This window comes from Hibiscus syriacus, unplaced genomic scaffold (genome assembly GCF_006381635.1).
Source record: "Hibiscus syriacus cultivar Baekdansim isolate YM2019G1 unplaced genomic scaffold, ASM638163v2 tig00110372_pilon, whole genome shotgun sequence".
NCBI classification, from domain to species: Eukaryota; Viridiplantae; Streptophyta; class Magnoliopsida; order Malvales; family Malvaceae; genus Hibiscus; species Hibiscus syriacus.
This window is the reverse complement of record NW_024062709.1, coordinates 168,967-196,757: the sequence shown is the minus strand read 5'-3', so window position 1 is coordinate 196,757 and position 27,791 is coordinate 168,967. Positions and strand designations below refer to the sequence as shown.

Here is a 27,791-nt window from a genome sequence, read left to right as displayed (position 1 = left end):
ATCAATTACCGATCGGTCTAATAGGATGGAGCATCAGCTATCTTGAATAATATGAGATTTTTTAATCATAAACGTATATATTGGCAATGATTTTAGGGTTTTGGCAACCATTGTCCTTCCATTTTGATGATCATTCATAGCACAAATGGATTCCATTGACCGCGCACCTCAAAGCACACCGATTGTTTCAAATGATCAACCTATCACCGCGTTGCGTTTGAACTAAACAAAACAAGTTAAAATTCATTTGCTTAGTGTTTGAGGTCACAACTGTTGAGGACAAATTCCACAGGTTGTTAAAACTCAACACCTGTTACTAACACACCCTTGGGAGAGACATATCGAAGGTGCCACTCAACGGTATCCTGTGCACCGCTAAAACTGCATCCGCCAATCTTAAACATCATATAATTATATTGTACAAAAAATATAATCGGAAATTTCAATGGAAATAAAATAAATATTTTACCTCGGGCAAAGCTTTTATTGTATCAAGCCTTTACTCCTTTGTTTCTTTACCGTACTTTTTAACCCAGATGTGAAAGTAATATTTCCTTTGATTTTCATTGCATGGATGGGTGTAATGAAACCTTGCCAGTTTATCCGTTGGTATTTGTCTATAAAATTAATATTTAAAAGAAAAATGAATAAGTGACAGCGACACTACACAAAAGGTTTCACATGCCAATTGTACCATGGTACTCAATCAGATGTTCACCCGCTCCTCTGTACATATTTAAAAGATTGTGTTTCTAAGTAGTCTTTCAATAGTTGTTCGATTTTTTTTGTGGTTCGTTTGTTAATTCGATCAGATCTGTTTGTATCTATCTTTATTTGAGTTTCTTGATTAGATTTTTAATATTTCTTTGTATGGTGGTCCTTATGTGATCTTAAGTTTCTAGTTTTAGTTTTTTTTCTCAATGATTATAGAAATTTTTCCGATTATATGATTAATTTACTATTGTGATTGTAAATCTTTATTGTAATTTAAGATATTTCTTATTTTGAACAAAATTAATCGATTCTATAAAAAATATTTGAATTTAAGATTTTTAAAGAAGATAATATTCGGGATTACTAGCGAAGCAGTTTAATAGGTTGATGAAAGAAGTAAATGGGAGCCAACTATCATGTTGATTCCGTGGATGCATGGTCCAATCTTTCTTTTATATTTTACCTCCACTCTCTTCCGCATCACAGATGCTTTACCATTCAATACCATTTCTCTTCATAACTACAACAATAGTACGCCATCAAAAGTTCTTCACATCGCTCTCATTTTTGGTCCATTTCTATCTTCTTAGATTCTTTTGTTTCCTTCTTTAAACTTTGCATCAGATTTTAGTTTTAATTCCCCGATTTCACTTATTTCATATTAAAAAACATATATCTTATAAAAACGTGCATAAATCAATTCGACTAATTCTTAGACTCGTTTGAAGAAGAAGATATAATAATCTTCTTTTGTAAAAAAAAAAAATGAATTTTTATGTGTGCTTACAACTTGGTGAAGAGACAAATGTAGAGCTTGTAAAATGAAGGGTATTAAGGTACGAAGTCAAATGTTGGAGGTTAAGATATGATGATGAGAGAACAATTTATAAAGGAAAAGGACATACAGCTGTTCGATGAGATATTTCCAACATTATGCTTTCTAAAATGTCTGTATTTGGATCCTAAAATGTGAAACTTATAGTATCCCTTTACATTAATGAATTTCGTTTTATGTGTTTATTGGTATCAGATTCCAAAGAGCCTTGTTCTTGTTCATGAAAACCATGCAAATCGACAAACGTTGGAGAATTTTGTTCCATGCCCACGCACGACTTGATATTTCTTTTTGATACACCCACCGGTTTTTGCCTTTTTTTCCCCTTTGGCAAATTGACATTTTAATGTTTTCGAATATATATATTAATTCTGTGTTTATTAGTGACGAGTTTCATGAACACTATAATATTTGTCATATTCTTCAAAATAAAAACACATGTACCATAATGGGCTAAATAAAAAACCCGGATGCCCTAATGGAAAAAAAACCATATGTTATCGTGTACCAACGGACTAATCAAATTTCATGACCTCAACAATAAAATTACTGTTAGTTGGTCTTAATATTTTAGTTTAAATATATATTATGTCAATATACGAGTAAATTAATCTCTTTAAAAGAAATGTACAATAATCTATATACATTTCAAAAGTAAAATAAATAAATAAATAAACATAATCAAGTCACATTAGTAGTTAAAAGGATGATTGTTATTTTTAAAGATATCGGGTTTGAGCACTGCGATTGTAGGGTATTCGAACATTTATTCTTATATGGTTGAGAGTCTTTAGATCATATATTATCACTTGTAACCACCCTAGATTAATTAAAAAAATAAAAATTTACCCCCAAACTATTACAAAATTCAAATAAATATTACATGATAATCAATTTAAATAATTAGAAAAAATAAAAATTTATCCAATCACAATTAGACACGTGTCTTATACTAACAAAAAATCACTAACTTAAAGTGTTCTTATTTGTTAAGTTTTAAAATGTATATGGACTATATTGCTATTTATTAGATGAATAAATTTATTCATTTTAAAATTAATTGCTACCTAAAAAATAGATTAAATTAATTAATGATAATTTTAACATTTTAGATCAATTTATTAATATTTTTAAATATATATGACTTAAAATATCTATTTTATAGTAAAATATTAAAATGAGATTTTTATTATTACACAACGTATTGTAATAAACTTTATGGTAAATTACACATTTAATATTATAATTATCACTTTCGTTATATTTTCATAATTCAACTATCATTTTTTTCAAAATCATACCTAATATTATGGTTGATTTTATTTTGGTCACTCGTCGTTAAAAAGGAAACAATAGTCCTGGCATGTTATTTTTACATTTTTTTTCAATGATGATGTGGTATTATCTTATGGTGATAAGTCAACATTACCGTAAATATTTTAATGGTGGTTGACCGAAATGAAATAAAAGTAATAGTTGTTATACTAAACGTGTAGTTTACCCCAAACTTTAGTAAAAAAATCTAGTTATAAACTATTTTTGAAGTAACTCTAAAACACACAAACTATGCTCCAATTTAAGGGTCTGATCTATATTTAGAGATCCAATTTATATTTTGGGCCAATCCATTGTAAAAGTATACTAATTTTTCTAGTTGAAATTCTGAAAGAAAAATAGAAGCTGAAGTGGGAGATGGGCAGACCGCAGATGCCCTCACGGGATGACCGCAGATGCCCTCACGGGATGACCGCTTACAATTTTATTAAAGTTTTGATGGCGTGATCGCTGTGTTTCTTTCTGCAATGTATTTCAAATAAATTATTAAATATTTAAATTGTTCAAAATGATTTCTAAATTGTTTTGTTCCGTTAAATATATTATTATTATTTTTGTTGAATTATTATAGTTTTTAATCTATATAATATCATTTGTTAAATAGCTTATGGTAATTTTTTAACAAATTTAATATCATATTTTTTAGAGTGTTTATGAATTATGTACAATTTTAACTGAGATTTTGTTTCTTGTACCATGCACTAGGTATAAGGAGTGCCCCATATACCTTTATGTACTTTGAATCAATTTTATCCGGAACTAATATGATGTTTTTCATAGGCTTGATTGACAAAACAGTGGCGGCTTTCCAATAAAATCCTTTTTTTAAAAAAAAAAATTGTAATTCGAAGCCACCACAATATTCTTTTTTAATTCTTTTAAGATGCTTTTTGCTTTCAAATAAATGATTTCAAAGTTGAGACCACGCAGTCAGCAAAGCAGTGCACAAACACAAAACGAAATTTGTATTTTGAAGCCACCACCAACATTTTTCATTAATTAAATTATTGATATATTATAATAATTCATTTTAATATAAACAAATCAATTATAAATATAATTTTATTTATAGTTTATATTAATTGTTTGGTATTATAATTATATAAATATATTGATTATAATTATAACTTGAGGAAAACAATAATTCCGGCTTAAATTTGCCTATTGTTTATAATAGTTATATAAACATATTTATTGAATTACTAAGCTTCGTTTACTCTCCTTAAAAGTTGAAAATAAATTGTCTAATTTCATTTTATTTAAAAAAAATAAATTAGTTTAGAGAATTTAATTCTAAAGGTAATAAGAATTTATTAAGTGGGTATGATGGTCAATGGGAATGTTTTTTTAGATCTTGGATTTGAACAACTGTATCTATAAGATATTTGTGTGTTACTAATGATTAAGAAGATTATAAATAGATTTTACCTTGTAATCAACAATAATTTTAAATAAGAATCATAATTTGAAGATGAAATTAAAAAGTTCAAAAAACATTTGTTAGTCTAGGGTGATTATAAAGTAATATCTGCTCATAATCTTCTTAAATAAATACAACGCGCACACACATTGCAAACATAGTTGCTTAAACCCAAACCTTAAGGGTGTGTTTGGTTGGGGGAATGTGAGATTCCCATGAGAATGTAATCCACATTCCCCCGTTTGGTTGGCCGGGAATGTCATTCTCGGTAATCTTACATCACCAATAGTAGATTTTTTTGGGGTATATTACCGGGAATGTCATTACCTCCCTTTCCTTAGGTATCGTTGGATTACCGGCATTTTTGACAAAAATGCCCTTAAAATTTTTTTTCTTTCAAAAATATACTTATTCTGTCATTGAATAATAAAAATTCTACAAATGTTAAATTACAAATTTATCCTTAAACTATTTTACATTTACAAAAAAATCTATAATTAAAATTTTATATAAAGTTCAGGGATTAAAATAAAATTTTACCCTTTCATTAAACCTTTTTATATTTTTCATTTTGTAAAAAATATATATAAATTTTATGAATTTAATTTTTTTTAAAGAAAATATATAAATATTTTTCAACTTGTTAAAAAAACAAATATATAATAACGACAATTTGATCAAATATACATTTCAATAGTCTTTTATTTCTTGAACCAAATACGATAATCTTATATTCTTGCTAAACCAACCAACCACAAAATACAACATTCCCATTAATCCTATTCTCCGGTAATCTTTTATTCTCACTGGTAATCTTACATTCCCACTGATAATCTTATATTCCGTGAACCAAACGCACCGTTATATTTTGTTAGTCAATATATTTTGTTACATTTAACTAAAATTGAAACAGCCTAATGAATATTATATTCTTTAAGGGCCGAAAAGCAAGACAAGCAACATTTTACGTAATATAATATAGTATGTGAGGAGCACCATCCATCTCAGTCTATTCTTTAATACCACAAAAATGGCAGCTCCATTGAACATAGAGGCTGCTGATGGCTGTAGTTCAGAAGGAAGCAATGGAAAGTGTTGTACAAAAGTCATGGATTTCGCAGAGGCTAAGGTTCAGATCTTGTTTGCAGTCCCAATGGTTTTATCCAATGTTTTTTACTTCTCAATCACTATGGTTTCCGTCATGTTTGCTGGCCACCTTGGTGATGTCGAGCTTGCTGGTTCAACTCTTGCCAATTCATGGACCACTGTCACTGGTTTTGCTTTCATGGTAATTAACCTTAATTAGCCTTAATCTGGTTCTTGTTCTTCAGTTCCTGTCTGAAAACTTTGTAAACTCCAATTGTTGTTTTCTCAGACAGGTTTGAGTGGAGCGTTGGAGACTCTTTGTGGTCAAGGTTTCGGTGCAAAAATGTACAGAATGCTGGGGATTTACCTTCAAGCTTCCTGCATTATTTCTTTCTTCTTCTCCGTCATCATATCCATTTTGTGGTTCTTCACTGAACCAATCCTTGTCTTGCTTCATCAAGACCCTGAAATCTCAAGAATGGCGGCTCTTTACATGAAGTATCTGATACCTGGTTTGTTTGCTTATGGTTTTCTGCAAAACATACTGAGGTTTCTTCAAACACAAAGCATTGTAGTACCTTTGGTCGTGTTCTCCGTCATTCCATTGGGTATCCATTTCGGGGTTGTTTATGGTTTGGTAAATAAGACAAGCCTTGGTTTCAAAGGTGCTCCCATGGCGGCTTCCATTTCGATGTGGATATCGTTTCTTTCTTTAGTCATGTATGTCGTTTTGGCCGATAAATTTAAGAGCACATGGAAAGGATTGTCTTTTGAATCATTTCGCTACATCATAAAGAACTCCAAATTAGCCATTCCTTCTGCAGCAATGGTTTGGTGAGTTTTTTCCTATCATTTCTTATTCTGGACTTCATTTTTTCTCAAATTATTCATAGTGAATATCTGTATCGAACACACACTGAGACATGGATATATATATATATATACTCTAATTTTTTGCCAGTTTGGAATTCTGGGCTTTTGAGATACTTGTGTTCTTAGCTGGTTTGATGCCAAATCCAGAAATATCAACTTCATTGATTGCAATATGGTAGGCTTTTCACTCTTTTTGTTTCTCAATCATATATCCATTTTCACCGAGCTTTAATCATGGTGGATTCTTGTTCTCTTGATACCATCTGCAGTGTAAATACAGAAAACATTGCATACATGATCACATATGGCCTTAGTGCTGCAGCAAGGTTAGTTCTTTTACACCAATTGCGATCTATATGTTACTCAAACTCTATAAGTGCTAGATATATACTTATATATAATTCACAGCACAAGAGTGTCAAATGAATTGGGAGCTGGAAATCCAAACCGGGCAAAGCAAGCGATAAAAGTGACGCTCAAGCTGTCGATCCTTCTGGCTCTTGTAGTTGTTCTAACTTTAGCTTCGGGCCGCCATATTTGGGCTGGTTTCTTTAGCGACAGCCATTTAATAATCAAGAAATTTTCACAGATGACACCATTACTCACCATATCAATAGTTATCGATGCCATACAAGGCGTCTTATCAGGTTCGAAACACACATTGAATTTATCATATTGGTTTCATGTTCTCAAATCATGCCAGAAATTAACGAACCCAATCCAAAACCAAAAAGCAGGGGTTGCAAGGGGAAGTGGTTGGCAAAACATAGCAGTATTAGCTAATTTGGGGACGTTCTACTTTATCGGCATGCCAATTGCGATCCTTCTTGGGTTTAAGTTTAAGCTCCATGTTAAGGTGAGGAAATCATTTCACTATAGCCTATTCTTTATCGCTATCATTTCATAGTTTTTCTTTTCTTTTCTGCTAAGTGTTTTCCTGTTTGTGATTTATTCAGGGTTTGTGGATCGGCCTAATATGTGGTCTATTCTGTCAAGCTTGCACTCTTATGCTGATTACATTCTATAGAAAATGGGCAAAAATTGACCTTTCAGAAGAGAAAAATGATGAAACTCAACCTTCTGTTTAATTTCTCTTGAACTATAACTTCCTTGAGGAAATATATGGGTGTCGTTGGAACTAATACTTTGATTAATAAATTTTCTAATTAATTAATAAGTGGTAATTTAAATTCAAGCATTGATTAAGGTCCTTGAGCCCATCTTAGTTCCATCTACTGAGTTTTTTGTGATTTACCACCAATTGTTTGCCAAATTGCAGCGAAATTAGTGGCATAAAATTCAACATACAAGTGCAAAAAAAAAACTAAATCAAATCAAATTATTGAGCTATATATATGTAGTTTTCGCTAACAAATTTAAGAACACAGGGAATCGATTGTCTTCTGAGTCATTTCTTTACATCCTGCAGTATTCTAAAATAGATGTTCCTTCTGCAGCAATGGTTTGGTGAGTATTTGATCTTCACATTGGGAACTATATATAAGTGTACTTGGAACCCTGACGTTGATCCAAAATTTCATGTTAAAAGGGATAAATTTATAAAATTTGAAGAGGAGACCAACTTATTAAATTTGAGGGACAAAAGCATATTTTCATTAAGAAATATAAATAAAATATCTAAAATATATAAAAAAATTATAATTTTGGGAGCGACAGCTCCTACACGCAATCCTCTATTGAGGCTATTATACGGTTAGGTCTATGTGGCAAGAAGGGCTGCTTAAGATAACCGTTAGACTAAGAAGGTTATTCTGTTTAGCCGTTAGGGTACTTGCATGCTTGGCTTTGTACGTTGTATTTAAAACCCTTTGTACTTTCTTCTGTAATATACAACTGGTGTTTACTGTGTTCTTTCATCTTCTTGATATTTCATCATGGTATCAATCGCCATTGATCTTGGCATTGTTTTTCTAGCTTTCGTTGCTTTCTTTTAAGCATCATCTTTTTCTGCTGCTTTCGTTGCTTTTGGTGGTCATTGTGTGTGTTTCATGGAGTCATTTACTGCGAATGCGAGAGGATTCACAAACAAGAATATTAATGTTCTTCTTGATGAGATGAATTTCTTGCTTTGGGAACAATAGGTTCTCCTTACAGTTCGAAGTCATCGGCTTGAGAAGCTTCTGACTAGTGTGATGCAAGCTCCGTCGCAGACGGTTGTAGGTGAGGATGGTGTTACTCGTCCGAATGACGCGTATGAAGAGCTTCTTGCCCAAGATAGCGCCCTTGCATCTTGGTTACTCTCCATGGTGAGTCCTCATCTGCTTCTTCAATTTGTAGGGCGGAATCAGCAGCTGCAGTTTGGGAAACGGTGCTAAGTGTTTTTGCAAGTCGGTCTACCACTGCTGTCATGATCTTGCATTATAAGTTGCAATCGTTGAAGAAAGGAGGTGACACTATGACAACCTATCTCACGAAAGTTAAAGAATTGTGTGATTCTCTTGCATCTTGTGGGAGTGAAATTCCTCACGGGGTTCATATTGCCACCATTTGAGAGGATTGCCCAGTGAGTATCAACCCTTTGTGCCGTTATAATAACTATACAAGACCAACGACGAATTCAGAAATTAAAAAAATAGGGTCCAAAATAAATATTATAATATTGATTAATAAAAAAAGTTGCATAATCTAAAATCCCAAATAATAAAAAATTCAAAAGCAAAAAAAATCACTAAACACTATAAACAATTACAATTGTTCTCGGCGAGCTTTTATTCCTTGAAATCGTTTCAAGATTTTTTCATCATCGATTTGGACAAAAACATATCTTTCTTTATAAGTGACCAAACAATCATTTAGAAATTGATCACCTATGCTATTTTAAAACCTATTCTTCACCATGTTCATTTTAGAAGATAGTCTTTCCACATTTGCGGTTGTTACGGAGGGAATCAATACCAACTTTATGAGCAAATAGACTTATTGGTACACTTGATGCTTCTTTGTCTCGACTAGTTTCATGAAAAGTTCAATCATATCTTTCAATACCCAAAATCTATCATCCCTCTGCATATCAACAATATAATTATTAAGTTGATCATCAAGGGCTAGTCTATCAACACTTGTAAATTCATCGGGATATAATTCATCAAGTCTAAGTATCTTTTGTTTGTCAAAAGAAGAAAATTTATCAAGTAGACTTGAAGAAGCCATACAAGTCAATAACTCTATACTGACCTCATCAAATTGGTTGTTTAACTCTTGAAGCTGAAGATCAATAACTCCTAAGAACAATTCAATTTGAAAATGATGAATATTAGCAATATCCAAACGACAATGTTTCTTTCTTTCCAAAGTAGTATACACCACATCAATATCAAGAATATCATTGTCATTCTTGTTACAAAATGAAGTTGTTGTAGCAAAAAAAGACTCCCACTCATTTTTTCCTCATATTTTGCAATCTTTCTTTAGCTAAAGTAACAAGTGACATAGCATTGACAATATCTTGATGTTTTCTTTGTAAAGCTGTGTTTATTTCATTCACAATCTCAAATATTCTCTTCATTAAGTGAATCATGAAAATGAAATCAAATGACTCTATTGCAAAACTCATATTATCAGCTTTTCGAGCATCCTTACCAATTAAATTAAGCACCTCACGTATTGTAGAATACAAATCAATCACATTTAAAATCAAATTATAATGAGACCTTCAATGCGTATCACCTAGCCTACCTAAAATAAGCTCTTGGTTTAAACATTTTCCAGTCACAATTTCACCATTTTCAAAGGCTTTTGTAATTTTTTCAGCTTGTTTTCTTTTAAGCAAATTTTTTCGCTTACATGATGATCCAACAATATTCAACAAATCTCCAAGTATATCAAAAAGTCAACCACAATCTTTATTTTTCTTAGAAATGACAACAAGAGTTAATTGAAGTTGGTGAGCAAAACAATGTATGTAGTATGTAGATTGTGTTTCTCTCATGATTAGAGTTTTGAGATCAATAAGTTCACCCTTCATATTACTAACTCCATCATACCATTGCCCATGCATTCTTCAAAAAAAAAAAAATCAAAGAATGCTCATTAAGCAAAGAAAATATAGCTTCTTTAAGAGACAAAGGTGTGATATCTCCAACATGAACAATTTCAAGAAATTGTTCCTTTATCATTCCCTTTTTATCAACATAATGAACACACAAAGCCGTTTGTTCTTTTTGAGATGCATCATTACTCATCTACTAGTATTCCAAAATAATACTTACCAAGATCTTCCACAATTGCCTTGGTAGTTTTTTTTCCACAATAATTGATAATTACTTCTTGAACTGAAAGTGCAATCATTTGATTATTTTTAGGTGCATTTTTCAAAACAATATTTCTCACATCATTTTTCTTTTCCGCAATCCAATTCAAAAGTTTAAGAAAATTTCCTTTGTTACTTGATTCATCATGAGCACGAAATGTCAATCCTTGAAGTAAAAGAAATCTCAAACAATGAAGAAAAGTAGTCAAACGGATTCGGTAGTCACTTTTAGTTTGCTCGGTTTGTTGGTTTAAAGAAGCTTTCAAGGATGACTTAAAGTTCTTTAAATTCTCAAACTTTTGAAAAGCTTGATTATGAGCACTCTTTGTGGTCAAGGATTTGGTGCAAGGATGTACAAAATGCAGTGGATGTACCTCCAAGCTTCCTGTATTATATCCTTCTTTTTCTCAATCATCATATCGATTTTATGGTTCTTCGCCGAACCGATCCTTGTTTTGCTTCATCAAGACCCTGAAATCTCAACAACAGCTGCAATTAAACGAGTGTAACTGAAAATCATGTTGCAGGAGTTGCAAGGTGATGTGGTTAGCAAAACTTAATTTAGGGACTTTCTATTTTTATTGGCATGCCAATTGCTATCCTCGTTGGATTCTAGAGTAATCTCTACGTTAAGGTGTGTAAAGAGTATATGATCTGGCAGTATTTGATTAATTTAACTGAAGAATCATTTCATTTATTATGCACTGAATGTAATTTAACCATTTTTGGCAAAGAAAGGAGGAATATGATCTGGCCATTGATTATTTCATTTATGTTAAAGTTTCATTAATTAATTATGCACTAATAAAGTTATCATATTAAAAATTGAATTATGATTTCGCCAAGCATACCAAACAAGTATTTTCGAGTATAATATAGCATTTATAGTTGTGTGATGAACATGATCCTCTGAGAAGAGAGATTGGCTTACCCTCAACCACAAACAATGGGATGTTTCTGGAAAAGAGTTATGGATTTGGGGGAGGCTAAGGATCAGATCTTGTTTGCACTGCCAATGGTGTTATCCAATGTTTTTTACTACTTAATTACTATGGTTTCTGTCATGTTTGCCGGCCACCTGGGTGAGGTCGAGCTTGCTGCTTCAACTCTTGCCAATTCATGGGCCACTGTCACTGGTTTTGCTTTCATGGTTTAACCTCTTTATTTAACTTCAACCTGTTTCATGTTCTTGTCTGAAAGTTTTGTAAATTCCCATTGTTGTTGTTTTCAGACTGGTTTAAGTGGAGCATTGGAGACCCTTTGTGGACAAGGATTTGGTGCGAGGATGTACAAGATGTTGGGGATTTACCTCCAAGCTTCCTGCATTATTTCCTTCTTTTTCTCGATCATCATATCGATTCTATGGTTCTTCACCGAACCAATCCTTGTTTTGCTTCATCGAGACCCTGAAATCTCGAGAGCTGCGGCTGTTTACATCAAGTATTTGATTCCTGGTTTGTTTGCTTATGGTTTTCTGTAAAACACGCTGAGGTTTCTTCAGACACCAAGCATTGTTGTACCTTTGGTCGTGTTCTCCGTCATTCCATTGGGTATCCATTTCGTGGTTGTTCATGGTTTGGTAAACAAGACAGTTTTTGGTTTCAGAGGTTCTGCCCTGGCGGCATCGATTTCGATATGGATATCGTTACCTATATATGTCGTTTCCGCCAACAGATTTAAGAACACATGGAATGGATTGTCTTCTGAATCATTTCGTTACATCATACAATATTCTAAATTAGCCCTTCCATATGCAGGAATGGTTTGGTGAGTTTTACCAGACATACCTGGAAAGCATGTTGCAGGGGTTGTAAGAGGCTGTGGTTGGCAAAAGATGGTAGTATTAGCTAATTTGGGGACATTCCACCTTATTGGCATGCCCATGACAATTCTACTTGGATTCAAGTTTAAATTCTCTGCCGAGGCGAGGAAACTATGGATCACAGGAAAAAATCATTCATTTAAGAATTGCAACTACTTGATTTTTTTATCCAACTCTAATAGAAAATGAAAATCTAATTATTATTATTTTCTTAGTTTTCTCCACTAATTATGCTTTGGTGGTGTTGTGGTTTATTCAGGGCTTATGGATGGGGTTAATATGTGGTCCATCCCGTCAAACCTGCATTCCTATGTTGGTTGCATTTTGTAGAAAATAGGCAAAAATTTATTTTCTTTTCTTTCATTATAAATTTGTACTTTCTTTCAATTTTATATTCTCCATATAATCACATTATATAGTGTTTAAACCGAACTAAATTAAATTTAAATTTCGAACTCTAAATTTTTTCATAAAATATACATTAAACTCCATAAACGTGGAATGATTTCCATCGTTTGCCACGTAACCGGTCCAAAACTTAGCCTCAAAAGACTTGAAAAATCAACACCACCTAACATACGCTGCGTGTTATCTCATTCATTCAAATGATGTTACTCTCAACAATTTAGCCTACACATTTTTCACTTCCTCCCCAAAAACTGTTGATTTCCAAAATTGAAAGCTTTGGGTTTCCAGAGGTTTCTTTGAAGCTTCATGCGTGTATCTCTCTATATATAGTCGTATTCATCACACACAGAGATCAGATTTAACTTTTGCCTTTCTTTTGAGCTAAAGGAACAGTAAAAAATAAGGGAAAAAGCAGAGTCTCTCACCTATGAAATTTCAGAGGTTTCTCTCCCTGCTGCTAGTTTTATTAGCTTGCTTTGTTTGTTCGTCTCATTGCTATACTTTCTATGTTGGTGGGAAAGAAGGCTGGGTTTTGCACCCTAATCAGAAATATAATGATTGGGCTGGTAAACAGAGGTTCCAAGTCAATGATGTACTAAGTAAGTTCGTGTCTTGTTGGTGTTTTGATTCATTTTTGTTGAATTATTTCTTGATTTATGTGTTTCTTTGTTGTTGCAGTTTTTAAATATGAGAAAGGATCAGACTCTGTTTTGTTGGTGAAGAAAGATGATTACTACAAGTGTGAACGAAAGCATCCTTTGATGGAAATGAGCAATGGAACTTCGGAGTTCAAGTTTCCCCATTCGGGTCCTTTCTTCTTCATTAGTGGTAAAGAGGATCATTGTTCAAAGGGTCAAAAAATGATCACCGTTGTCATGGCGGAGAGACACGGTACTCCGTCGATACATCCACCACCGATTGTTAAGCCCCCAGGGAAATCACCATATCCGGGGCCAGCTCAGTCACCCAACCACCACCACGGTGGTCCTATTGCTTATCCACCCAAAGGCTCCTCCTCTTCACCGGCTCAGTCACCCGAGCACCATGGCCCTGTTGCTAAGCCTCCGACGGGTTCAACTCCGGGGCCAGCACAGTCTCCTTATCACCATGGACCCATTTCAAGTCCACCTTCTTCGGTCCCCACTGGCTCACCCATGGCTCATGGTCCTACGCCATCTACTCATCATGCACCACAGTACGGTCCGACGCAGTCTCCGGTGGCTCATGGTCCTACGCCATCTACTCATCATGCACCACAGTACGGTCCGACGCAGTCTCCGGTGGCTCATGGTCCTACGCCATCTACTCATCATGCACCACAGTACGGTCCGACGCGGTCTCCGATGGCTCATGGTCCTACTCCATCTACTCATCATGCACCACAGTACGGTCCGACGCAGTCTCCGGTGGCTCATGGTCCTACTGCAAACCCACCTACGTCAACATCTCCTTCACCATCTTCTTCAACTCCCGGCGGTTTATCACCGGCACCGTCTACGGGTCCGGGTTTAAGTCCACCGGCACCTCCACAAGGCATTTCTCCTTCTCCTACAACTTCGCCTTCCGGTTCTCCGGTACCGTCCGGAAATCAAACCAGTACCCCGCCCAACGGGTCATCTGCCACAGCGACTTATTCCAGTGTTCTGGTGCTTGCTGCTAGCGTCTTGTTTAGTATGATCTTTTAGGAGATTTTAGAAATGATAAATAATTTTTGTAATTTTTTTTTGGAATCCTTATAGGTGATTTTCTTTTTTTAATTTTCAGTTATGATTATTCGATATTTCATATTACTTTGTTATTGATTATTGTCGTGATGTTTAATGAATTATAGTTGTGTTTGAACTTTTCATATGTTAAGTTGCATTTTCTAATTTTAGTTTAATCATATACGTAAAGTTTGATTTTGATTTAATTTTACATATTTAAAAATAAATATATTTATTTTCTTTCTAATAGATATCATTATTATTTTTAATTAATCATTGGTATCCGATCTATTGATCGACTAATCTAGATTGGTTATTACATAGGCGAGGGAGACTCTCCTAACCTAATTTGCTCCATTCGCAAACGTCAATATTCGAATCCCCGACCTTGCTTAATAAATCTAGTATCTCATCTTACTAAATAAATCAAGATCAACGAACCTTGCATAATAAATATTTGTTTTTTAATAAATATTATCATTCGGTTATATAATATGTAGATGTGATATTATAGTATTTTAGTATCTTGAAGAAAAAAAAATTTCCCATTAAACAAGATTTTTACTCTACTTTTTGGTACACTGTTTTCTTCTGCCTCTTTGTGGCACTTCCTCTGGTTTGTCAGTCTTCTAGTTTTGCTAGTTGTCTTTTTCTTTTCCTGTGTTTCCTCGTTTTTAGTGGTTTCTTAGTTTTTTGGCCTGTGAAGGAGGGGCTATGAGGGATCTAGATCGCGATTTGGGTGTGTTAAATCTAGGCCAAAAGGAAGATGAAGTTTTAATTTTGACGCAATCTAGAAACAGTACACCGATCTCTTTTTACCACTTGTTTCGTTGGGAGGTCTCTGTCAACCTCCGATGATAAATTTTCAGGCAATGCGATCTACTTTGGCGAATGTCTGGCACCCTATTGTGGCGTCTCTATAACGGAATTAGGAGAAGGATGATATCTATTTCGTCTATTTCACGTGGTCGATGTGGACAGAATCGAACAGGGTGGCCCCTGGTATTTTAATTTACACTCACATTGATGTGGTTTTTTCTAGTGATTCAGAGGGTAATAGTTAGAGGTGCACATGTTTCTATGGCTCGCCTGGGGAGCCGTGTAGAAGGGATTCCTGGGATCTTTTTCATAGTCGGAATGATTGTCCTGATCTTCCTTGGCTTGTCATTGGCGATTTCAATGAAATTCTCTATGCTCATAAGAAAAATTGTGGTTTAGTTCACGGTGATCAGTAGATGCAAGAGTTTCTTTGTGCTTTAGAGGATTGCAATTTAACGTATATTGGCTTTGTTGGATCTTGGTTTACTTGGGAGAGAGGTAGAATGACTGCAAAAAACATTGGAGAGCCCCTTGATAGAGGAGTGGTGACTGATACCTGGGAGGTATTGTTTCCGAATTTTAAATTGTCTCATCTTATTCATTCGATGTCTGATCACTGCCCATTGTTGTTGAATACAAACTCTTTCAATGATACAAGTAAACGATGGCATTTTCGTTTTTATTCGTCTTGGCTATTGGAGGATTCCTGTGAGGTTGAAGTTGTTAAGTTGTGGAATGAGGTTGAGGGGATGCTAACTACAAAGCTTCAGCATGTTAGTCAGGGACTAGGTGTGTGGTTTCGACGTATTTATAAAGATAGGGGGTTACTTCTCATGATCTTCACAGGTGGTTGGGGGAGTTAGTTGAGTTAGATTCCACTGATGATGTTTTGGGATAAATGATCGATGTGATATTGTAATTGAATCTGGATATGGATAAATCAGAACTTTATTGGGAGCAACGGGCTAGTGCTAATTGACTGCGTAGGGACATTATCACTGCCTTTTCTCATAGACATTCTTCGAGTAGGAAAAGGCACAATCACATTGATTACTTGGATAACGAAGTGGGAAATCATTTTGAGAGGAGTGTTGTTGAGATGAACTCGTATGCTCGTGCTTATTTCATGGAGTTATTTTCTTTATCTGTTATTGATATTGATGAGGAGATTTTGGATGGCATTCATCAGAATATTTCGTAGGAGATGAACACAGATATGGGTAGACTGTTTTCTGTGGAGGATGTTTATACTGTAGTAAAATCCATAAGCCAGTTGAAAGCCTCAGCTGAGGATGGTTTGGGTGCACTGTTCTACCAACGTTTTTGGCACATTATTGGTGCAGAGGTTGCAGATTTCTATATAGGTCTCCTTAATGGTTAACCTAATATGAATTTGGTTAATCGAACTCATATTGTCTTGATTTCAAAAGTATCCAACTCGTTTAGGTTGTCCCAGTTTCGCCCTATCAGTTTGTACAATGTGCTTTTCAAGATTATATCAAAGATGTTGGTGAATTGAATGCAGAGCTTTCTGGATGTTTGCATCGATGAGTCTCAGAGCGCTTTTGTTCCGGGTTGTATGATTACGGACAACATCATTGTGGCCTATGAAGTTTTGCACTCTTTCGTTAGAAAGCGGGAAGGTAGGAAATGCTACTTTGCACTCAAACTTGATATGAATAAGGCCTAAGATAGAGTGGAGTGGAGTTTCATTTGGGCGATTATGTTGAAAATGGGCTTCTCGATGAACTGGATTGATATGGTTCGAATATGTGTGACTTTGGTAACTTATGTATATGTGATCAATGGCTTAGTGGGTGAGGTCTTTATCCCTTCGAGAGGATTAGGTCAGGGTGATCCTCTAAGTCCTTATTTGTTCTTAATTTGTAGTGAAGGCTTATATTCCGTGTTGCGTAAAGATGCTAGTAGGGAAGACTTTCAAGGAATAAAGCTGAATCAATGTGCTTCATCGATAACTTATTTGCTATTTGCATATGATAACCTTAATTTTGGTAAAGCAAATGCAATGACAACTAATATGATTAAGGACATACTTAGGTGTTATGGGGAATGTTCGGGACAACTGATAAATTTTGATAAGTATAGGTTATTTTTCAGTTCTAATGTGCACAATTAAAACCGAAATGATGTAAGTCGTATCCTTCAGGTATCTAATTCCTCTAACCCGGAGAAGTATGTGGGTCTTCCGGCAATTGTAGGTCAGAGTAAGAGGGTGGCATTTACTTATTTGAAGGATTATTTTTGTTCTCGCACTCATAGTTGGAGTATTAGATGCTTGTCCCAAGGCGGTAAGGAAGTGTTTATTAAATTTGTCTTACAAGCCCTTCCCCTTTATGCTATGAATTGTTTCCTCCTTTCAAAAGGTGTATGCAAATATATTGAGAGTATTATGGTGAAATTCTGGTGGCAAAAATCAAAGACGAGATGGGTTATTCACTGGTGTGCGTGGGATCAACTTTGTCAACTAGATTTTTGAGGGCTTAGGGTTTTAGGATATGAAAAGGTTCAATGTCGCTCTACTTGCAAAAAAAGGTTAATGATTATTCATAATCCTAGCTCGTTGGTTAGTCGTCTACTTAAGGCGAAATATTTTCCTCACAGTGATTTTCTGTCAGCTCGTCTTGGTTTTCAGTCATCATACATCTGGCGCAATACCTAGAGTGCCCGAGGGTTGTTGGAGTTGGGACTTAAATGGCGAGTGGGAACATACACCTCCATTTCTATATAGAACGACTACTGGTTACCGGGCTCTGAACTGATACAGATTACTTCTCTTCGGGCAGCGAATGTCGAGTGGGTTTCAGACCTAATTAATTATCCTAATCATGAATGTGATGTAGCTCGTATTTCTACTTTATTTAATGAGGAAGAGGCACAGAGTATTCTCAATATATCGCTTATAATTTTCTATAATTTAGATCGTCGGGTTTGGTGCAAAGATGGTAATTGTGTTTACAGCGTTAAAGGCGGTTATAAATTTTTACTATTAAAAGCGGTTATAAATTGTTATTTTCATCTAATAATGTTTATGTTGTTACTAAAAATGTGTATTCGCGATTGTGGGATTACGTGTAATTCCCAAAAACCCGGGTATGTAGTTTGGGTCAACCCAAGACCTTTAAGTTAATCCAATTAAACTGCCCAAGATATATGGACCAAGTTATATATGTATTGGGCTTAAGTAAGGCCCAAGAGATAAGGGTAAGTGATGTTTTAAGTAGTAAAAAAGAGATGGACCAAAAGAGTAGTTTACCTATATTTAGATGGATTTAAAGGTTTTAAAGGTTATAAACCCCCTTATTTAGATGGATTTCACGAAAATCTTCCCCAAAAATATCTTATTCTTCCTTCTCCAGAATAAAACAAAGAGGAGCAAGTTTTTAGAGTTCCAAGTTTAGTTTGAAGAAACCAAGGTAAGAACCTTAATCTTCTTCCTTCAAGCTCCTTTTTAAGCCCTAAATCACAAGTTTTTGATTTTTGGGAGTTGAGAGAAATCAAGTGTTTTAATCTTGTTTTTTTTTGTATATTTGAGTTGTATGAGTTATATTTAAGCTTAATCTAACCTCTAGTTGAGTAGTGATCCATTTCCTTGCTTGGTTTAGTTAAAAAGGTGAAAAAGCGTTTCCAAACAAATGATAAAGGTAAGGTGACTCCTAGTTGAGTTGAGGGAGATTTTAGCAACCAAGGAGGCCAGGTAACACACTATCAACCCTTTCATACTCTTAGTGATCATTAGAGATGTTTTCTATCTTGAGAGTTAATTATAAAGCTTAGTGTTGCATGATCATGGTAGTTTCATGTTTTGATGTTTAAGTACCTTATAAAGCCTTATTTATGCTCCTCTTTAATCACATAAGATTTTAAGAACGTTTGGGGGCCTCACTAAGGTCTTTGGGTTAGATGAATAGGAGATTTTTGAGCGAAAATATATTTTCTGCAGGTGGAGTATCGATACTTTAGAAATAGTTTCGAAACTCCCAGGTAAGTATCAAAACTTGCCAAAATAGAGGGCTAAAAAGTATCGGTACTTATATAAAGTATTGAAACTTTAACATGATTATCAATATTTTTAGTATATTTTGAGCAATAAAAGTAGTTTTAGACTCGAGATACCCCAACACGTTAGTAATTCTTCAAATAAGACTACAAGTGAGAACGTTAATGTTATTTTCAAACGTAGAAACAAGTTAAAGTTAGGAGAAATAAAACTAGCCTTGTTTGAATGCTCGGGAAAACGACCAGGACACCCAAGTTCCTTTAGAAAATGTAGCAGAGTCAACAATATAAATTCTATCTGAATATCCTTAGGTATGATCAAGACCCTTCGGACTAACTATGTTTACCGAGGCCTTCACACTTTTTAGAAGAAAATATGGGTTAGTCACGGGTATAGTTTCTGATGCATAGAATTTTGTGGGCCATATCCAGGGTAGACTAGAGGGGTGTGTAAGTTTTGAGATGTAAAACCCTCAACCGTACCATGATGTCTACTATAGATTAGAATGTGAGTATTTGAGAATACTCACTAAATTGGTTTTAAAGCAAACTAGCTTGGGCGCAAGGTCCAACACTCATGGAGTGGGCTAGTATAACATATAGCAGTAGACCTTATACCAATAGACTTGATCGCTTGATCTTTTCAGCGATGTTTTTAGTATATTTTAGTTATTAGTGTGGCGGGATGTTTCCGTGGGCAGGTTAGTAGATCCAGCAGTTCAAAAGCTTTAGAGAGATCAAGGTCCAGACCCAATACAGAGAAGAATACGTCACACGTTTCTGAAATGACATGTATATTCATAAATTCAGTTGTATTGAGTTGTAAAGTCAGTTAAGAGTCAGTCTGTAGGTACCTATATATTTTGAGGGCTCTTAGATATAAAGAGTTGTTTTAAAGTACAAGAAAGTAAGAATAAGTTGGTTGGCCACTTAGTTGGTTCCGTGTAGAAAATTAAATCGGTCGAATGTGTGTCGTACTAATATAAGGTGTTATATTTAGTGGCATTAGAGCGTCAGGATTGACATTCTTAGGACCCGCATGTTAGTGGTAGTCATTGTCAGTTAGAATCAGTCAGTGTCAGTAAGGAGTTTATGAGTATACATGCCTTACAGAGTTATATCATACTTTTGCATCTGCAATAGTAGAGAGCTCAGGCCCCAATAGATGTGAGTTTAAAGTGTAAGTTCGATAACTTAAGCTTATAAAGGAAGATAAAAGTAAGGTAGTGATATTCAGTGAGAAGCTCAAGGGTTTAAAGTTTATATCGACCATTTTGGCACAAAAGGTTTTCTTTAGTGAAGGTTTCATGGAGAAACTATAAGGTCGAGAAAGTAATTGGTTACCGTAGATGAGTATTAGATTAGAGTTTCACAACAGAAGCATAGAAGTTGATTTTAGTAGAAGAGTTGACAAATGCCATAAGGTCTCAGAGTTGTCTAGACCTAGTGGATAGAAGAGGTTATCAGGTTGTGCTTTAAGTTAACCCAATTAAGTAAGGATAGTAAAGAAAAAATTTAGTATTAGCAGTGAGTTGTGGTGTGCCATAAGGATTCCCAATTAAAGAGAGTTTTTTAGCAGATGATTTTAAGATAGGGGTTTGAGTTTATAGCCTTTAGAGTTAGATGTTCTAGCAGTCAAGATATGTCTTAGATGCCCAGTAGAGTTGTAGAGTGAGACCTTTCTCTAGGGAAATTTTGGGGATTAAATTTCTTATAGGATGAGAGAGTTGTAATTCCCCGAAACCAGGGTCAGTATTTTGGGTAAACCCGAGACTTTTAAGTCAAGCTAATTAAACTTCCCAAGATAGTTGGAGCAAGTTATATATGTATTGGGCTTAAGTAAGACCCAAGAGTTAAAAGTAAATGATGGTTTTAAGTAGAGGTAAAAAGGATAGGGACCAAAAGAACAATTTACCTATAGTTGGTTTTAAAGGTTATAAACCCCCTTATTTAGATGGATTTCACGAGAGCCTTCCCCAAAAATATATTTTTCTTCATTTTCTCTTATCCTTTCTTATTCATTCTCCAGAATAAGCCAAAGAGGAGCAAGTTTTTAGAGTTTCAAGCTTAGTTTGAAGAAACCAAGGCAAGTCTTCCCTCAAGCTCATTTTTAAGCCCTAAATCATAGGTTTTGGGTTTTAGGAGTTAAGAGAAATCAAGTGTTTTAAGCTTGTTTTTGGGTAAATTTGAGTTGTAGGAGTTGTATTTAAGCTTAACATAACCTCTAGTTGAGTACTAATCCAATTCCTTGCTTGGTTTAGTTAAATAGGTGAAAAAAAGTTTCAAAGTAAATGATAAAGGTAAGGTGACTCCTAGTTGAGTTGAGGTAGATTTTAGCAACCAATGAGGCCATGTAACACACTATCAACCCTTTCATAATCCGAGTGATCATTTAAGATGCTTTCTATCTTGAGAGTTAATTATAAAGCTTAGTGTCGCATGATCATGGTAGTTTCCATGTTTTGATTTTTAAGTACCTTGTAAAGCCTATTTATGCTCCTCTTTAATCACATAAGACTTTAAAATGTTGGGGGACCTCACTAAGGTCTTTGGGCTTAGATGAATAGGAGATTTTTGAGTGAAAATATGTTTTTTGTATATGGAGTATCGATACTATAGGGATAGTATTGATACTTGTTCATCATTCCAAGCAAAATATGTGTTTTCTAGGTAGGAGTATCGATACTCTTATAAGAGTATCGATATTTTAGGAATAGTTTCGAAAATCCCAGGCAAGTATCGAAACTTGCCATAATAGAGGGCTAAAAAGTATCGGTACTTATATAAAGTATTGAAACTTTAGCAGGAGTATCGATACTTCAGGGATAGTATCGATATTTTCTGTAACACTCATATCTCGTATACCTTTCCGTACACGAAATACCGATGCCACATCACTTTTAAAATATTTCCTATTTAGTAAAAACTCATAAGAATTTGTTTCGAAAATTGTTAATTAAACACATTTAAGTACAATTATAAAATAGTCATTGAAATATAATGCCAAAATTTTAAGCTACATACATTCCATAGCATTTTTCTTTTAATTTGATTACATGCCAATAATTTATTTTTTTTCAAAAATAAACATGATTGTCCTACTGTTATTGATGAGTCAATCTTAATTGATGATATCCGTTGCTACTGCTGCACTCCTTATTTGATTTTCTTTTCTTTTACCTACGCGTGAAAGCAACACACGTTAAGTATTTACTTAGTGAGGTAAAATATTTTAAGAAATCTTTATGAATACATAAGTATGCCATATTTATTTGGTTCATACTAAATCATATATTTTTTAGAGATCCTATAATCCTCCTCAATTAAACCATTTTCCATTCACAATTGCCTTAATGATTTTTAGTATACCTAGCATACCTATTTTCTTTATATTTTTCTTTTTCCATTTATCTCTTTAGTCATTATTCTTTATTTTTATTGAAAACGTCCATTCATGCTTATAATGCATCATTATATATTTTCATTTATAGAACTCGTTCATGCCCTTTTTATATACTATTATATATTTTATTTATGGCATCATTTCATGCCTTTTATACACTATTATTGTAACATCCTCAATACCAGGTTAGTGATCAAATTGTAAAGTTTCAGAATTTGGTGACTAGAGTAGAACCATGGATTAGTTCAATGATTTATTTGGAAATAAATCATAAAAGTTGTTAGTAATTATTAGATGAATTGAAGGGTAAAAGGGTCATTTGACAAGGAAGATTTTTATTTTCCTTATAAGATAAGGAAACCACGTGAGAAGAGAGAAAAGGTTCCAGAGTTCTCTTCTCTTCTTCCTTCTTCATACGTGAAGGCTTGAATCAAAGGTGAGTCTTCTATTTAGATAATTTCTGGATAAATTTAAGGTTGGGTTATGATCAGTAGATGATAACTAAGCTTAAGGAAAGCTTAAGTTATCTTAAAATCAAAAGATAAAGGAGTTAGGGAAGATTAAAGATTTGGAGTTCTTGAGTGAAATATTGAAATAGAGTTTCTAATAAGAATTGAAAGTTGAATTTGACTTGCCATCAATAAGAAAAAGAGATTATGAAGTTAGAAATGATTAATAACAAAGTTGAAAGTTTAGCAAGATTCTTAAATTTTAAGAATCATGATGAGATATGGAAGATAAAGATGGTTTATATGGATATAAGTTGGTTTAAGTAATGGTAGTTGAGTTTAATGACATGATAGGGGCTTAAAATAGAAGAATTGAGTGAAAAGTTGATGGTTTTCGGGCTTAAAATACAAATTCTGGGCAGGTGTATCGATGCACATTCAATGTGTATCGATGCACTCTTTAAAGAAGAAACATCGAATGTAATTAGTGCATCGATGCATAAGGAGTGCATTGATGCACCCCCTTAAAATGAAAACATCGAAGGTGATTGGTCTATCAATGCATGGGTAGTGCATCGATGCACATGTTAAAGAATGCATCGATGCACTGTAGAATGTATCGATGCACTTCAAGGGGAAATTGAAATAGACATTTCTTTTGGTCTAAGAAATGATAGATTAGAATATATCAATTGGATACTGATATGTATCAATGTATGATTATATAGATATCGAGCACAAACAAGTTCCAGAACGATTATAAAGTTAAGATTCGATCGAAAGAAAGGAAATCATAAAAGTGGATTGGAACTCAGTGGGCCCAGGTGAGTGCATATTATTTAGTATATGATGTTTAATAGGAAATAATACTTGCGACAAGTCTATTTCCAATAGTAAAATGTATGAATTCCTAGATAGAAGTATGTTTTTACTATGGTTCATATGTGTGTATGAGTCGATGTGGTGACATATTATTGTATATGTTGCATGATTATATGTGTTAACATGCTTTTGTATGTAATGATATAAGAAGTATGTGCTATGTGATATATATATATGAACATATGTGAAACTGAACTATGTGATTGCATGAGAAAGATATGAGCCATATGACATGATATATGTAAACATGGGAAAACAAATTATAAGATATGAACTATGTGATAATATGAAAAGAAGCAATGTGACTACAAGTATATGTGAAAGAAGCTATGAGCTTATATGAAATATGATATGAAAGGGTATAAGTGGAATGATATAAGTGAAAATGCCCATGTTATATGATACGAGAGCTATAGGTATAGTTTGCATGCCAAGAGTCGAGGGTTCTACGTGGTTCTTCGGGATATATATGTATCCTTTGGAACATTTACAGGGTCTTTTGAGACAGATTTGATCCACTGGAATATGTATATGGTTCTTAAGGAGTGGTCCTTCGGGACAAATATAGTACATAGGTCATTCGGGACAAAATTTTATAGCCCCTAGTGGGACCCCTTATGAGCTGTGGTGACAGCATAGTGCACAACCGCAATAGACTCACATATCTACAGTTCTCACAGGTGTACATGGGCTAATAAGAGATAACATTGAATATAATATGTGTGATATATATATATATATATATGTTTTGTGATATGAATTATATGATATGATATATTTGTGTGTTAATGATTATTTTATATGTTATAAGATATATGATATGAACATAATAGATCATATAAACAAGAAAATAGAAATATGAATGGTAATAATATGATAATGATAGAAAAGAAGATAATTATATGCATGTATGGATTTGATATATGAATGGATATGTGTTTTGGTATGATGTGATAGAAGTAATTGTTCATGCATGATTACAAGTTATAGTTTACATTATATATTTATTGCCTCACTAAGTTATAGACTTAGCGTGTAAGTGATTTACACGTAGGTTTCAAGAGGAGTGAAGAGTAATGTGGAACAAGACATATCATTTCTCCTTACTGAAAGTCAGATCAGAAGAGAGGTGAAGAATATGTATTTTAATATATAAAGTTCTAGTTGGCATGTATTCAAAAGAATATATTGTATAAGCTCTGAATAGTTTTGTAAACGTTTTGAATAAGTTATATGTTATAAAAGTTTTAAATTACTCACTATTTTATACAAGTAAATGTTTTGAAAAGTTAATGTGACACCTCATACTCGTATTCGGTTTTTAATACGGGTTGGGGGTGTTACATTTAATAGTATCAGAGCTAAGGTTTAGCCGATTCTAGGCTTAAACCGAAGTCAAATGAGGTTTAAAAATGTGTACATGTCAACTAAAAGTGAAAATTTTTATCTGATAGTGTAAGGAGTATGATGTCTTGCTAATAGAATAAGATTTGTATGATATAGTAGGAATTGATTATAGAAATTGTCAAAGTAAAGTAAATCAATAGCTGACAAATCTGATGGTGATAGCAATTCACTTGTCCTGGCCAGACAAGATGAAGAGCGAAAACCTCAAAAAGTGTCTTGTAAGATTAAAGGTTGATTTCAGAAAGTTTAAATCATATTAGAATAGTGATAGAAAATCTTTATTGTTTTGAATCGGAAAAGCGATATGGATTAGTTTTATTAGTATGTGGATAAGATAGAATATGGTGAACAAGTGTCACCATAATTAAAAGATCAAATGACGTGGTGAGTACTTATAGAAGAGCTCAAGATTAAGTGCATCAGTGACAAGAGTATATGATAAGAGATTGCATTTTAGAAGGAAAAAGTTAGCATTGGCTAACAAGAATATGTGATGGGAATGTACTGAAAGTATAAGATTATAAGATATTGTCAGGATATGATAACCAAATATGAAATGGATCTGGATACAGAGGTATATTTGGATCATGGTAATGTGGTATAGTAAAGGAAAATGAAGTAAGGATTTGTATATTTGAGTAAAGCTGAGGATTGATAAGAAGAGTTTAAGAATGAGTATATCGATGATCATATTATAAGACAAAGGAAGTCAGAATGTTGAGTTTGAGTAACGAAAATTACAGGATGTATGAGAATAGAGGTGAAATTGATAAGTTAAATAAACTAATTTTGAGGTAATTTCGATTGGAAATGATGTATATGATTGGTTGACTAGGGCTTGTTCCCTAAATTGAACATATGTTATTGACTAACTATCACAGTAAAAGTGATAGAGTTATGAGATTGGAGGAAAAGATAAAGTGGAGTTAATCAAGTATGATATGAATCTGGATGTGGTTATGTATTTTGATTATACATATATGATGTAGGGAAGGAAATAAGTATTGATATATTTTAAAAAGGGAGCTTTAAAGAAGTAAATACAAGTATAAGAAATAATAAAGAATGAAGTTCTGTATAAGAAATGGGTTATCAAAGTTACGAGGATGCAATGAAGATTGGTACACAGAGATGAGTATAGGTGATAGGACAAGAGTATATGAATATGAAAGGAAATATATGATTTATGTATAAGGAAATAGACAATTGAAGAAATAAAAGAATGAAAGATTAGGTAAAGGAAGTAGCATGAGAACATTAGAAGATATGTTCTTATTGATATGTTCAGTGAAAATTCTAGGACAAATTTTCTTTAAAGGAGGGGAGATTTGTAACATCCTCAATATCGGGTTAGTTATCAAATTGCAAAGTTTCAGAATTTGGTAACTAGAGTAGAACCATGGATTAGTTCAATGATTTATTTGGAAATAAATCATAAAATTTGTTAGTAATTATTAGATTAATTGAAGGGCAAAAGGGTCATTTGACAAGGAAGATTTTTATTTTCCTTATAAGATAAGGAAACCACGTGGGAAGAGAGAAAAGGTTCCAGAGTTCTCTTCTCTTCTCTTCTTCCTTCTTCATACGTGAAGGCTTGAATCAAATGTGAGTCTTCTATTTAGATAATTTTTGGATAAATTTAAGGTTGGGTTATGATCAGTAGATGATAACTAAGCTTAAGGAAAGCTTAAGTTATCTTAAAATCAAAAGATAAAGGAGTTAGGGAAGATTAAAGATTTGGAGTTATTGAGTAAAATATTGAAATAGAGTTTATAATAAGAATTGAAAGTTGAATTTGACTTTCCATCAATAAGAATAAGAGACTTATGAAGTTAGAAAGGATTAATAACAAAGTTGAAAGTTTAGCAAGATTCTTAAATTTTAAGAATCATGATGAGATATGGAAGATAAAGATGATTTATATGGATATACGTTGGTTTAAGTAATGGTAGTTGAGTTTAATGACATGATAGGGGCTTAAAATAGATTAATTGAGTGAAAAGTTGATGGTTTTCGGGCTTAAAATACAAATTCTGGGCAGGTGTATCGATGCACATTCAATGTGTATCGATGCACTCTTTAAAGAAGAAACATTGAATGTAATTAGTACATCGATGCATAAGGAGTGCATCGATGCACCCCCCTTAAAATGAAAATATCGAAGGTGATTGGTGTATTGATGCATGGGTAGTGCATCGATGCACATGTTAAAGAATGCATCGATGCACTGTAGAATGTATCGATGCACTTCAAGGGGAAATTGAAATAGACATTTATTTTGGTCTAAGAAATGATATATTAGAATATATCAATTGGATACTGATATGTATCAATGTATGATTATA

The 27,791-nt window shown here is 33.7% G+C and overlaps 3 protein-coding genes and 1 pseudogene across 4 annotated transcripts; all 4 read left to right on the top strand.

Moving 5' to 3' along the window:
- Nucleotides 1-5,334: 5,334 nt before the first annotated feature.
- Nucleotides 5,335-8,775, top strand: LOC120121358 (protein DETOXIFICATION 18-like). Its single transcript, XM_039140737.1, has 9 exons — nucleotides 5,335-5,592; nucleotides 5,680-6,224; nucleotides 6,352-6,438; nucleotides 6,533-6,589; nucleotides 6,672-6,910; nucleotides 7,001-7,119; nucleotides 7,220-7,345; nucleotides 8,366-8,517; nucleotides 8,562-8,775. Exons 1-9 carry the CDS (start codon nucleotides 5,335-5,337, stop codon nucleotides 8,773-8,775), a joined length of 1,797 nt encoding a protein of 598 aa, XP_038996668.1.
- A 2,704-nt stretch (nucleotides 8,776-11,479) lies between these two features.
- LOC120121357 lies at nucleotides 11,480-12,304 on the top strand (annotated as a pseudogene).
- Nucleotides 12,305-13,175: 871 nt separating this feature from the next.
- Nucleotides 13,176-14,553, top strand: LOC120121462 (early nodulin-like protein 2). 2 transcript variants are annotated; one of them, XM_039140812.1, is made up of 3 exons: nucleotides 13,176-13,362; nucleotides 13,442-13,716; nucleotides 13,750-14,553. In XM_039140812.1, exons 1-3 carry the CDS (start codon nucleotides 13,191-13,193, stop codon nucleotides 14,446-14,448), a joined length of 1,146 nt encoding a protein of 381 aa, XP_038996743.1. In that variant the 5' UTR covers nucleotides 13,176-13,190; the 3' UTR covers nucleotides 14,449-14,553. The 2 variants fall into 2 exon arrangements, with proteins under 2 accessions (XP_038996743.1, XP_038996744.1); XM_039140813.1 differs by having other exon boundaries at nucleotides 13,442-13,720; nucleotides 13,754-14,553.
- Nucleotides 14,554-15,704: 1,151 nt separating this feature from the next.
- LOC120121355 lies at nucleotides 15,705-16,489 on the top strand. The gene is made up of 2 exons (XM_039140736.1): nucleotides 15,705-16,084; nucleotides 16,276-16,489. Exons 1-2 carry the CDS (start codon nucleotides 15,705-15,707, stop codon nucleotides 16,487-16,489), a joined length of 594 nt encoding a protein of 197 aa, XP_038996667.1.
- Nucleotides 16,490-27,791: the final 11,302 nt, after the last annotated feature.

Excerpts from the sequence above, each read along its gene's own strand:
- LOC120121462 (XM_039140812.1), top strand. The coding sequence starts at position 13,191 with ATGAAATTTCAGAGGTTTCTCTCCCTGCTGCTAGTTTTATTAGCTTGC. Across the intron at positions 13,363-13,441 it reads CCAAGTCAATGATGTACTAA|TTTTTAAATATGAGAAAGGA; the intron begins GTAAGTTCGTGT and ends TTGTTGTTGCAG. Across the intron at positions 13,717-13,749 it reads GGAAATCACCATATCCGGGG|CCTATTGCTTATCCACCCAA; the intron begins CCAGCTCAGTCA and ends CACCACGGTGGT.
- LOC120121358 (XM_039140737.1), top strand. The coding sequence starts at position 5,335 with ATGGCAGCTCCATTGAACATAGAGGCTGCTGATGGCTGTAGTTCAGAA. Across the intron at positions 5,593-5,679 it reads TCACTGGTTTTGCTTTCATG|ACAGGTTTGAGTGGAGCGTT; the intron begins GTAATTAACCTT and ends TTGTTTTCTCAG. Across the intron at positions 7,346-8,365 it reads ATGATGAAACTCAACCTTCT|GTTCTCCTTACAGTTCGAAG; the intron begins GTTTAATTTCTC and ends TGGGAACAATAG.
- LOC120121355 (XM_039140736.1), top strand. The coding sequence starts at position 15,705 with ATGCAAGAGTTTCTTTGTGCTTTAGAGGATTGCAATTTAACGTATATT. Across the intron at positions 16,085-16,275 it reads AGTCAGGGACTAGGTGTGTG|GGACATTATCACTGCCTTTT; the intron begins GTTTCGACGTAT and ends TTGACTGCGTAG.